The 12,713-nt window shown below is 41.0% G+C and overlaps 1 protein-coding gene across 1 annotated transcript; it reads left to right on the forward strand.

Moving 5' to 3' along the window:
• Positions 1-731: 731 nt before the first annotated feature.
• On the forward strand, positions 732-10,665 carry LOC149451700 (homeobox protein pv.1-like). The gene is made up of 3 exons (XM_089690236.1): positions 732-1,044; positions 2,608-2,876; positions 10,393-10,665. Exons 1-3 carry the CDS (start codon positions 732-734, stop codon positions 10,663-10,665), a joined length of 855 nt encoding a protein of 284 aa, XP_089546362.1.
• Positions 10,666-12,713: the final 2,048 nt, after the last annotated feature.

The following is a 12,713-nucleotide window of genomic DNA, read 5'->3' on the forward strand; positions in this document are numbered from 1 at the left end:
AAAATTGTACATATTTTAATGAAACCTGTTTAATATGCCTGGGATTCCATACATTATGCTTTTTTTTGAACAAAAGAAAATGCCTTGATTCCCTCATCCACACATTTGTGGAACTGACCAAATTTTGTTTACATTTGGTTTATTATCAGCTCTGGACAACATTTCAAGGGCTTTTAAACTAAACTCAATGATAGCAATAAAGAATGTTCTGGTGAACGATTTTCCTACTCATGTTTGAACAGAAATCTAACCATGTATGGCCAGCTTTAATTATGTTTTGGGAACCATAATATTAGCTTCCCTGCTGGTTCCATGTTGATTATGTCTATCTAAAAACTTATGGGCAATTGTTTGATTTTCTCCTCTCTCTTTACCAGCAATTACAGATAAAAGGTAAATAGGTACAGTATAATAGACTCATCACATTGCTTGACTTTATAGAGGCATGCAAGGAAAACAGAGCAATGGGGATGAGCTCTCATTGTATGTCTTGTCTATGTATGTATGGGAATTAGGACACAGGAATTCTATTAGTGAGACTAAACTCCTCTATAAAATCACCAGGTGACATTAGTAAGCCTTTAGACTCACTGGAGCCATGTCTAAGGACATTTGTCGGAAGTGAGAACCTGGAATGGTTATGTTAATTAGTCCATTATCCAGGTTTTTGGTTCCTCTTTTGATGTGCTTCACACCTACATATGCAAGGAGCTATAAAGGAGAAACTCAGCATGGACCAAGGGCTTAAGCACACGCAGGAAAAAACTGATCATTCAAGCCAACATCCAATGGCCTGCAACATGGTCAGACAAAGCTTTTCCATAGACTATATCCTAACAGGGAGTAAAGAGGACACTTTAGCTGGGAAAGATGCATTAAAACCACACATCCCTTGTGAACCACAGCCCCCATGTAAATTTACTGAAGGGTCCAACCAACCTGAGTGGAACACTGAGCATATGGGAACTTGCACAGATTCTCAACCCTTCAAGAGCATTTTGGACAATCAGACATGTCTACAGCAAGTTGTATCTTCCACAATCTGTGAGTAAATTTATATTAAGAAAATAACCTGTATTATAGGATTTCAAATATACATACTTTAACTTCAATTTGAATAGCTGTGTAGCTCTTTTCCATAATTTACCAGCATTCTGATATATTTTCTTTTTCATTGATGCAAATGAAGTGTAATAATTATATTATACTTATTAAAGTTCATTTTGCTAATTAGGAATGTGCACGCCACATCTAAATTTTTTTTTTTTTTTTTTTTTTCCGCAAGTTTTGTCATGTAAACCTGCATATATTCTACTAAACTAATTTTTATTGTAGAAGGAAAAACATCACCAACTGAGTCCTTGCACACGGTACTGATGTATGAAAGCTGAATCTTCTTGATAGAGATATATATATATATATATATATATATATATATTATTATACAGGATTTATATAGCGCCGACAGTTTGTGCAGCGCTTTACAATATAAGGGAGACAGTACAATTACAATATATTTTAGTACAGAAGGAATAGGAGGGCCCTGCTCCTGCAGCTTACAATCTGAAGGAAGGGGAAGGTGATACAATAGGTGATAGCTGCAGGGGATGATCTGGCCGATATATATAAAAATTCTTCTAGCTCCCAAAATGCCAGATATTCAGATACTATTCAAGGGGGAGGTGTGATTTTATGTGTGTAAAATGAGCGATAATGCAGAATTTTTTTTATTTATTTTTTTTTTATTTAAATACGGTTCTAGTTAATGTCTACAGACCACTTGAAAGAAATGGCCAGCATTAAGATCAGTAAAAAATAAGTTGCTCAATGCCTAAAAAAAATTGTTTTTGGGCACCTGTATGCAAATTTCCTTTGACTATTTTGTACTTTATCTTTTCACCAGTATATGTTGTGCTTGTTGCACTTTTCTTTTCTGTTCTTGCATGCAAGTAAAAAAAAAAACATCATGATAGATTAATGGTTAGGATATTGAATTAATGTCACAGTTGGTTACTATATAATTATTCCTTTGTTAAAATATGGGCACTTATTTAATAGGATGATTTATTATTCAGTAATGTGCAGTACCCAACACAACAATTAAATAATACGCCTTGATTAATATTGCGTAATAGTCTGTTAGTTGACCTCTGTATCAAAAGGCAAGAGATGTGTCAATCTATGGTTGGTGGTTTTTAGACCTTATTAACCACTTGCCCTCCAGAGGATTTACCCCTTTTCCCAACCAGGCCATTTTTTGCGATACAGCGCTGCGCTATTTTAACAGTCAATTGCGCAGTCATGGAACACTGCACCCAAATTATGTCGTCCCTTTTTTTTTTTTTTGTATATGTCTTTGCGCACCTGTGCCGCTCTGTAGCAGTACTTCTACTATAGGGCGGTGCAGAAGCGGTTAACATGGTAATAATCAATTACTTTACATAGTGGATACTTAACCTTGATTTTAAGTCTCAGAGGTCTAGAGTAGAGAATGCTAGAGGCTGTTTTAGATTAACTCTAGCCATCTAATTCCATGGTAAAGAAATCATACGTTGTATAAACCATATACATGGCAGTCCTAAACTCTAATTATCATTGTTCATTTAGCTCCACACAAGAGTTGGGGAAGTTCTGATGAATCCACACCTAGTTCAGAAGATGAGAGTGAGCAAATTGGTTCTCATAGTCCAAGAAGAGGTCAGCCTGAAGATGACCATGGAGAAGCTAGCCTCAAGAGTGAGATTCAACGCAGGTTGAGAACAGCATTCACCTCCCAGCAAGTCTGCAAACTTGAGGAGCTGTTCAGGAAACAGAGATACCTGGGAGCCTCTGAGAGAAAGAAATTGGCAAGTTCTTTACAGCTGTCAGAAATGCAGGTAACTATGCACTGGGAACAAAACAAGTTGTTGATGTGTAAGCACAGTTGTAGAATATCCCGTTTCATCTTTCTGACACATGTATGTAGCTATGGCAGGTAAATGTTATAGCCCCTTTCCTTGTACTTGAGAAAAATCTTGATGTTTATGATGCCTAGTGGGAAATGTTTGAGCAGTGGTGTAACAATAAATTGTATGTTAAAAAAAAAATCGCTCTCGCGCTTTACATTATAGTGGGGGACAATACAGTTCAATACAAGAGGGAGTTGAGGCTCCTGCTCCTTGGAGCTTACAATCTAGGAGGGAGGGGTGAGTGGTACAATAGGTAAAACTGTGGGGGATGGAGTGGTTGGAAGCATAGAGGATAACAGTATTAGCAGAGGGCGGGATAGGCTTCCCTGAAGAGAGGTTTTCAATGATTGCATAAAGGTAAGTAAAGTAGCTGATAATCTGCTAGATTGGGGTAGGGAGTTCCAGAGGATTGGTGACGCTTTGGAGACTAGCATGGGAGGAGGAGATAAGGGAGCTAGAGAGTAGGTCTTGCAAGGAGTGGAGTGTACGGTTTGGGTGATATTTAGAGATAAGATCGGATATGTAAATTGGGGCAGTGTTGTGGATGGCTTTATATGTCATTGTTGGTGTTTTTTGAGTTTTATCCATTGGGCAACTGGGAGCCAGTGGAGGGATTGGCAGAGAGGGGTGGCAGATACAGAACAGTTAGTAAGGTGGATGAGTCTGGCAACAGTGTTCACAATAGACTGGAGTGGGGATAGCCCCTGCGATGAGGTAGGCCAATGAGGAGAGCGTTACATTAGTCGATATGCCATATGATATGACAAGGGAGTGAGTAAGTAGCTTAGTGGTTTCTGGAGTTAGGAATGGTCATATCTTGGAGATGCGGAGGTGAAGTCTACATGATTTTGTCAGTGATTGGATCTGGGGCTGGAATGACAGATGGGAGTCTAGGATTACACCTAGTACCCTGGCATGAGGGGATAGACTGATTGTGTTACCGATATCTATCTATGGTGAGGTCAGTGGAAGTGGCACAGGCAGGGGGGAATACTAAGAGCTCAGTTTTGGAAAGGTTGAGTTTGAGGAAGTGGAGTGACATCCAAGCTGATATGTCGCTTAGTAGGCTAGTGATACGAGTGGAGACTGAAGGGGTGAGGTGAGGGGTAGACAGATTTGTGTGTAATCAGCATAGAGATGGTACTTGAAGCCGTGGCGTTTTATCAAGTGACCAATGGAGGAGGTGTAGATGGAGAAGAGAGAGGGTCCAAGGACAGAACCTTGAGGGACCCCTACAGAGAGAGGGAGTGAAGAGGAGGTGGCAACGTTATAGGTAACACTGGAAGGAGCGCTGCGATAGGAGAACCAGGAGAGAGCACAAACTCTGAGGGCAAGAGTGTAGTTTTTTTGAGGAGGGGATGGTCAACTGTGTCAAAAACCGCAGAGAGGTCTAGTAGTAGGAGTATTAAATAGTGGCCGTTGGTTTTTGCAGTTAGTAGATCATTAGAGTTTTTTAGTAGGGCAGTTTCAGTGGAGTGTAGAGGGCGAAAGCCAGACTGTAAAGGGTCGAAGGTTGTTGTCGGTGAGGTGGGAGCTCAGGCGATCCTAGACTAAGCGTTCTAGGAGTTTAGAGGTAAATGGCAGCAGGGAGATGGGTCTTAGGTTGTTTAGGTTGGTGGGGTCTAGGGAGGGTTTTTTTTAAGTATGGGAGTGATGTGCACGTGCTTTAGAGGGGAGGGGAAGGCACCTGTAGCGGGGGAAAGATTGAAGATGTGAGGGAGCATAGGATGGAGGAGGGGGGTGACCGAAGGAGTGGTGAGGTGGGCTTCTGAGAAGACCTTGAGGACCTCTTCGGTGATAGCGAGGTCAAAGGAGGAGAGTGTTGATGGAGGTATGGTATGAGGAATGCTAAGTGGGATGTGTGTCTGTGTAGTGGCAATGTCCCTACGAATTGCGACAATCTTGTTTTGAAAGTGGTTTGCAATCTCGTGGCAGTGAGTGAGGTGCTGGGTGGCGGTGGGGGCAGAGAAATTAGAGAGTTAAAAGTATGTATGTCCTGTGCAATGGTTTTCCTCTTCTTGGGTCCCCCATCTGGCTCCTCTCCCCTGCTGAGTGCCCATCAGAACAAGCTGTTTGCTATGGGGGCACTCATAGAAACTTGCTCTGTTGACAGTATGGCTTGGTCCTGCTCCACTCTCCCTCCTCACTGGGTGTGATTGACAGCAGTGGGTGCCAATAGCTCCTGCTGCTGTCTCTGCACCTATGGGGAGGAAGAGAGCAGAGAGATGTTGCTTTTATGCACATTCCTGGATCAGGCTCAGGTAAATGGGGTGGGGGGCTGCTGATGCAAAAAAAACTTGCAGCCTTTAGAACCACCATAAGTGATTCATTTTTTTTTTTCTACTTTATTTTTTTTTGTCAGCGGCTGATCCAAAAAAGAGAAAATTCCGCTATCCCTCTTGAATCATTCCCACTGTTCTTTTCTGTATTCTGACAGCAGGGCTTCTCTTCTACCAGAATACACTGATCAGCATTGCAGCCGATTTGGCTGCATGAGCTGATCACAAATTTTCCAACTTTACCGTTCAAGAGGATTTGACTGTTAGGCTGACTACTCTCAAACAGGAATGCATCATATACACTTCAAGCAGAAGTTCAGAGGGCATTAAATCCACCCTGCTAAAGCTGGCCTGGCAATAGATGGATCGAAATTCGGGTTGTCCCTGCTGAACCACCCAAATTTTGATCCATCTATGGTCAGCTTTAACAGTGAAGGTTTATTGCCCTTTGAACTTCTGCTTCAGACTGAAATTAACAAAGTATGCCGAATGCAGTAAGAAACCAGAGCTCCTCTTCAGCTAAAACCTTTTGGGACAGCTGAGGTTTGTAGTTCTACGCAAAAAGAAAGAATTGAAAAACATATGTATTAGGGTTATCGCATAATTGTGTGCAAAAATATTAATCATTCCGTCATAATATAAAATGTACTACAACTGTACGTTTTATCCACAGCACCAGCTTCTAGTAGTGTACTGACTTCTAGACTGGTCATCTCCCCCCCACAGAATCTTCTTCCCCATGCTCCAGTGGTCAAGGTTTCAACATCAACAAGAGCAAAGCAGGACCCATAGTTGAGGAACAGTCTACTGCTGGAGTATGGGGAAGGGTTATCTGCCGGGGAAGAGGAGGGTCAGGTAAGCTAAAGTGTTTTCCTTGCCCCTAGATTAACTGAGCAGCTAGCCCCTGCACCCATACTGCAAAGGAGGATTCACATTTCTCATAGTTGCCCTTTTAAGATCATTGACAAATGTTGTTTTACTAAAGGAATATAGACTGAGCACTTTGCAAGTGCAGTTGCTCCACAGCTTAGTCAATGAGGTGACGCTTTTACCCAATCGCATGCAAGAAAAATAAATAAAAAAAAAAATGTAACTTGCTTGCACATGATTGGATGTTGGAAATCAGCTGAGCTTCTGGAGTAACTGCACTAGCAAAGTGCACAGTCTATTTGCCTTTAGTAAATCAGCCCCATATTATCATAGTTGACACTGCTAGCTGCTACAAAGAGGTCACCATGAGGTCTAATTTTGATATGGAGCCCCGTGATATGTAGTTGCTCCCCTGTTTACAAGTTTATTTGTTTTTTTTTTTTTTTGTTTGTTTTTTTTCTGAGATTCAACTAACAATACTGTCAATGGGAAGCTGTGCTTGAGAGCATTCCAAAGTAAACTGGAGATGCCTAAACCTCTGTAGAAATCATGGTAGACTTAAAGTGGACCTTTTCCCTATTTCATTAAGTTTTATATTAGTGAATCTCTGCATGCTGATGTGAAATTATCCAGCACTGGTTTCTGTCATAAAAAGGGTTTTTTTGCTTGTATTTTTTTTTTTTCCACTCCTGGTCTCCCTGAAGGCAGTAGCTGCGGTGGTCTGAGCGAGTGCTCCAGAGGGTCTGCTGGAATGGAGGGGACAGATGCCCCTACTGCACTGCCTCCCAGCCCGGTGACCCCCCCCCTCCCCTTTTACAGTGGACATCCTGGAGGACAAACTGCAAGTATTCCTACATATTACCCGCACTATCGCTGCTGAAATTGGGAAACTGGCTCAAGAGCTTAGGGGGGAGATTACCCAGTTGGGAAACCACACAGACCACTTTGAGTCAAAAGTTGTTGAATTGGTGCAATATGTCCATGTCCTAAAGGATAATGCAAACCTGAAACACTCCGTGTCTCAGTTACAGCTCCAACAGGAAGACCTGGAAAACGGAGCATCACCAGAATGTGTGTGGTATCTCCAAAACTGTCTCAGACTCCCAACTTCAGCGTCACTTGCTATCTTTATTTACTACTCTGGCCCTCAAGGTACCAGATATTGACTGGCGAATGGACTGGGCCCATAGGTCGTTAGGCCCAAAACATCCTGAAGGCACCAGGTCTAGAGATGTTATTTGTTTTTACTACTTTGACAGCAAAGAAGCCTTGCTCTCTTCTACTTGCAACAAGTCCTCTTTAGAATTTAACCGCCGCTCGCCATATAGCCCAATGATGGGCACAAGGCGGTTCTCTCGGTCTGGGAGGATGTCATATGACGTCCTCCCATTCTAACCACGCATGCTCCAGAAAGTTTCCCATATACAAGACCAAATTGGAGCTCTTGACCTGCATAAAACTGCCCAATCTCTCGCCTGGGCTGGGAAAAAAATGTTATGAGTTCTCTAATAAACTGCATCGCATGCTCATAAATTTACTTAAATCTCAAACGTCCCCCTCATTACCGGGTCACCTACTCCAGTCTGATGACAAACCCACATATGCTCCACATGTTATGGGTACAGTATTTGGGGACTACTGTGAGAAGCTTTATAATTGCTTAGCCCCTGATAATCATCCTCCCCTTCAGATGGCTGCTTTTGATGCTTTTTTGGACCATTTACAACTACAAAGTTTGTCACCTTCTGATGTTACAGCCCTAAACGCGGAGATCTCTATTAAATAATTATTGCATGTTGTCAAACATCTCCCTACTCACAAATCTCCAGGGCTGGATGCTTCTTTATTGGCATCTTGGCCCCCCATCTCCTGACCTTCTTTCGGGATAAGGACCGTTCCCTTCCAGATAATTATCATCTTATTAAACTCTGACTACAAGATTTTTATTAAAATACTAGCTGACAGATTGGCCAAATGCATCTCCAAGCTGCTACAGAGACCAGGTGGGCTTTGTCCCAGCTACACGCTGCAGATAACACCAGGAGAACCATTGACCTGATTGATCTAGTCAATAAGTCCCGACTCTTACTCTCCTGTTGAGCTTGGATGCCAAAAAAGCATTTGACTGACTAATTGGCCATACAGATTTCTAGTCCTGGAGAGATTTGGGTTTAGTGGTTCATTTGTAGCTGCTTTAAAAGCCCTTTACTCCACTCCCTCCTCCCAGGTCAAATTTAGCGTAGTTTTTATCACTTTCCTTTCGGATGTCCAATGGTACATGCCAGGGATGCTCTTTCTCCCTTGTTTATCCTCTGTTTTTGGATCTAATAGCTATAGCCAGGGGTTCCAATCTGGATATCCATGGGATACGCACCCACAACAGTGACTTTAAACTGTTAGCTAATATCTTGCTTACGGAGCTCCACCTTACTTTTCCGGTCTTATATGGTACTTGACAGCTTTTTGATGCCTTGTCTGATTTATAAGGTTAATGCATCTAAAACTGAAGCATTACCACTTCACATACCATCTACGACTTTATCTTCCCTTCAGTTAAATTATCCCGGTCAGTGGTGCCCCCACGCCTTGAAGTATTTAGGTACCAAACTTACTTCCTTATACCACTCCATTTTTTATAAAGCCAATTTCTCCTCTTTCATGCAATTTCTCAATCCTTAAAATCCTGGGACAGTCTTGCCATCTCCTTCCTTGGACAGATTAATGTGCTAAAAATGACCATACTGCCAAAACTTATGTATCTGTTTGAGATGCTTCCTGTTCCTATCCCCATGTCAAAGTTGCACTACCTTTATAAATCCTTTCTTCACTTTATCTGGCATAATAAATCTCAGTGAATTGCCCTTACTGTACTTCTCTCTCCTCGATCTAGGGGGAGTCTGGGGGGTCATATTTAGCTACTCGCCTTCGTGCTCTTGTCTCGTGGCCCTCAACGCCCCATAATAAATGGGAAGAGATGGAATGGCTGAAATTTTTAAGTTCAGTGCACCCTTGTTCTATACTTTGGTCTATGACCAACATTGAAACCGCCTCCCAGAAACATCTCCTGCTTGGACCAATGTATTTCACGTTGTCTATATGGCAGCAGTGTAGGGGTTAAATTCACTTTCTTCTGTTCCCTTCTGAAATTTAAGACCGTTTTCAGTTAACATTTTTCACATTCACACCAGCCTGATCTGCTGCAGTATTAAATTCAAGCACTTTTTCTTTTTTTTTTTTTTCTTTTTTTTTTTTTTTTCTTCTTTAATGGGCTGCCCAATGCACTACAAAAATCTTGCATGGAGCAAGCGTGCACTACATTAGTGCACTGCCACATGTTGCACTGTGCTGCTCCTGGGAAGATGCATTGGGGTGTCATTCAGAATGGGTTTTGAAGATCTAAGCTTGCTTTAAAAGAGGATTATCCGCATCCAGTACACTTTTTTGATTCCTACATTCTTTATCACTACATTTATCCCTGCTGTCCTCTACATTACTACTGTGATTAACATGGGGCCCAGCAGAGGAAACCACAGAGCACAGTGGGGTAACACTAGCATCCAACACTCCCAGAAGTCAAATACTGAACATTCTTTTGTCTCAACAATGTAGTGCTAGGTGGCATAGCCAGTTGGACAGGTACTTAAAGTGGTTCTAAATGCTGAAGGTTTTTTACCTTAATGCATTCTATACTTTAAAAAAAAAAAAAAAAACCTTCAGTGTGTGCAGCTTCCCCCTCAGCCCCCCTTTATACTCGTCTGATCCAGTGATGTGCTCTCCTGGGTCTCTGCTTTCTCATTGACAGACACATTAGCGGGAGCCATTGGCCCCCACTTGATGACAATCACAGCCAGTACAGAGGAAGCAGGTGGTGGGGCCAGGCCATGCTCTGTATGCCTCATAGACAGAAGCAGCTCGAGAATGAGCATGCACAAGTGACCCCAGAGCAAGCAGTTTAATGTGGGAGCACTCAGCAGGGGAGGGGGACCAGGAGTTTTGGTGGGGAACCTGTAAAGAGGACGTTCGGGGCTGCTCTGTGCAAAACCATTGCACAGAGCAGGTAAGTGATGTATTTTGTTGCTTTTGAAGAAAAACTTTAATGTATTCATTGTAAAGATTCTTTTTTTTATTTTTTCAAGACTGCTACAGAGCTGCTTTAAAAGCATGTAGAGACCTAATTGAACATACCGTAATATTCCTGAGGGCTGTTGTATACTAGCCATGTCTTTTTATTAGTAAATTATGCCAGAAACAGTGGTAGACTTCACAAACTATGTAAATATATTGTTTATATACAGGTTAAAACGTGGTTTCAGAACCGGAGGATGAAACTGAAAAGGCAGATGCGAGACCAGCAACATTGTATGACTGCCTCATCTGGCTACTATCCTCACCCTATGCCGTTTTATCATGGACCTCCAGTAAATTTAAGTTTTTACCAAAACCCGGCTTACCAAACCCCAGAATCATCATACACCACTGATCCAAGATTTCTACCCACACCAGTGTCTTCTCAAACTGTTATGAACAAAGCCCCATATTATCCATATTACAACAATCTTCATATGTGATATATTGACCAAAAGCCTTATGAATGAAATCATGGAATACATGTAAAGATGTAAAATTGTACAGTCATTTTCTATTTCAATGTGTCAAAAGCTGAATATCTATGTACATATGGTAATATATAATGAGTCTTTTTTTTTTTTTTTGTCTAATTTTAAAAACTGTTCATATTTATAAATTGGAACATATAAATAGATCTATAGATAAACCGCTTTGTAGCATTGTTTCTATACTGAACTGATTAACATTCATGTAGAGTCTTCAATTTGACTATTCATCTCAAATTCAATAAATTTTATTTGTCATCCTAATCCACCTCTCTGAAAAGCTGTGATAAAGTATTTAAAACTGCAGTATTAAAGTGCAACTTTGATCAGGTCTACACTTACCAGGCTATTAAACACTTGCCTACCGGGCACTTTTACACTCTTCCAGGCCAGCTTTCAGCGCTGTCGCACTGACAAATGCGCAGTCATGCAACACTACCCATATCATTTTTATCTTTTTGATGTGGAGTTCCCTTTTATAAAGCCTGTCACTATGTGATAAGATCTTTTGAAAGTGAATGTACTGGCTAATAATGAAACTCACTTTTTTAGGTTACAGAGTTCCCCTTTATAGGGCTTGCTATTATGTGATAAGCCCTTTTTAAGTAAATGTTTTGATTTAAAATGTAGTTCACTTTTTAATATATGGCTTGTATGTTAAAATATATGAATTATTTGATATTATATGCTGCTATAAGATTTGCCTATATGGTTGTATCTTTACCAATTGAGCGCCGCTGCTATTGGTTAAGAAGTACCGCTATGCAGAGTGCGAGCGGTATATATGAGTTGAATTGACGTCTTGCTCCGTGAGGACGTCGAAGTGACGAAACGCGCAGGGCGGAGCCTATTGGATGACATCAGGACGTTCCCTGTAGCTGTCGGCGAGGTGTCCGCGGTGAACAAAGTTCGTCCATTCCTTGTATCCTGTCGCTTTTTATACCAGTGTCAGGTGGACACTTGATTTGTGAGTAAGATGAGATTTTAATAAATACAAACGGTTTTTACTTACTGCACCATCATGCCTTTCCTTTATTTCTGAGTGGTATTGCCATATATTTGGAGGATGATCGATATATAAAGGGTCCTGGCCATACTTCAGGGTGGCTGCAGAGTATTGCTCCTGGTATCTGGATGATTTCAAACTACAGAGTGTTGCTTCATGATTTGGATTCTCTCATCGCTCCCAGAGCAAATACGCTTGTGCTGATTTATAATTTGATCAGCATTGAGCTCTGGTGAGTTTATTCCATTCATCTGGTGGTGGATTGAGCACGGTGCATTTATACGTTTTAAAAAGAAATTTCTTTGGGGTGTTGGACTTTTTGCACTAATAATAATTTATGGATTGTTTCACTGTGGATTTTTTCATACGTTGAATTTATGGTGTTTGGACTTTTTTGCACGACATATGAATTTTTGATATAATTTAGCGCATTCCGATTTTTTTGATTTTTTTTTATCTGAGATTTTAATTGTAGATTCATAAAAAAAGTATGTATGTACCTCTATGCATGTACAATCTAAATCTCTGTGAGATTGGCAAAATGTTCTTGCCACCTCCTAGTGACATGAGCTTCCCAGTTGTTGTGCGAGGGCACTGACTACATCATCAGTGCCTAAACTAAAAGTAGAACTAAAGGCAAAATTTTTTTTTTTCTCATTTTGGATAGCGTAAGTGGGTTATAATCCCTGTCAGATCTTTGTGTCCCATTGGGGAGATTTCCCTTCACTTACTGTACCATAGCCAGAACAGGAAGTAGAAGGTAATCCCTTCCAGTGAGAGAATGCCTGGTTGTCACTAGGATCACCAGAACTAGTTTCCACATTGAAAGACTACCCTTACTGTTCTAAGGACAACCCAGAATTTGTGATTTTCTTCTATGTTCACTTTGATAATAATGGTAAAAATGTCAAATGGAGAAAGTAAATCTTTCTAATGGGGCATAGACAACAATATTTACATGACGAGTGTTCTAATTCTTCTCCACTCTATCCAATAA

Source organism: Staurois parvus, unplaced genomic scaffold (assembly GCF_062004578.1).
Source record: "Staurois parvus isolate SC_StPar_1 unplaced genomic scaffold, SC_StPar_1.0 ptg000525l, whole genome shotgun sequence".
Lineage (NCBI taxonomy): Eukaryota > Metazoa > Chordata > Amphibia > Anura > Ranidae > Staurois > Staurois parvus.

Coding starts and splice junctions, on each gene's coding strand:
- LOC149451700 (XM_089690236.1), top strand. CDS start 732: ATGGACCAAGGGCTTAAGCACACGCAGGAAAAAACTGATCATTCAAGC. Junction 1,045..2,607: donor AGTTGTATCTTCCACAATCT/GTGAGTAAATTT, acceptor TTGTTCATTTAG/CTCCACACAAGAGTTGGGGA. Junction 2,877..10,392: donor TACAGCTGTCAGAAATGCAG/GTAACTATGCAC, acceptor GTTTATATACAG/GTTAAAACGTGGTTTCAGAA.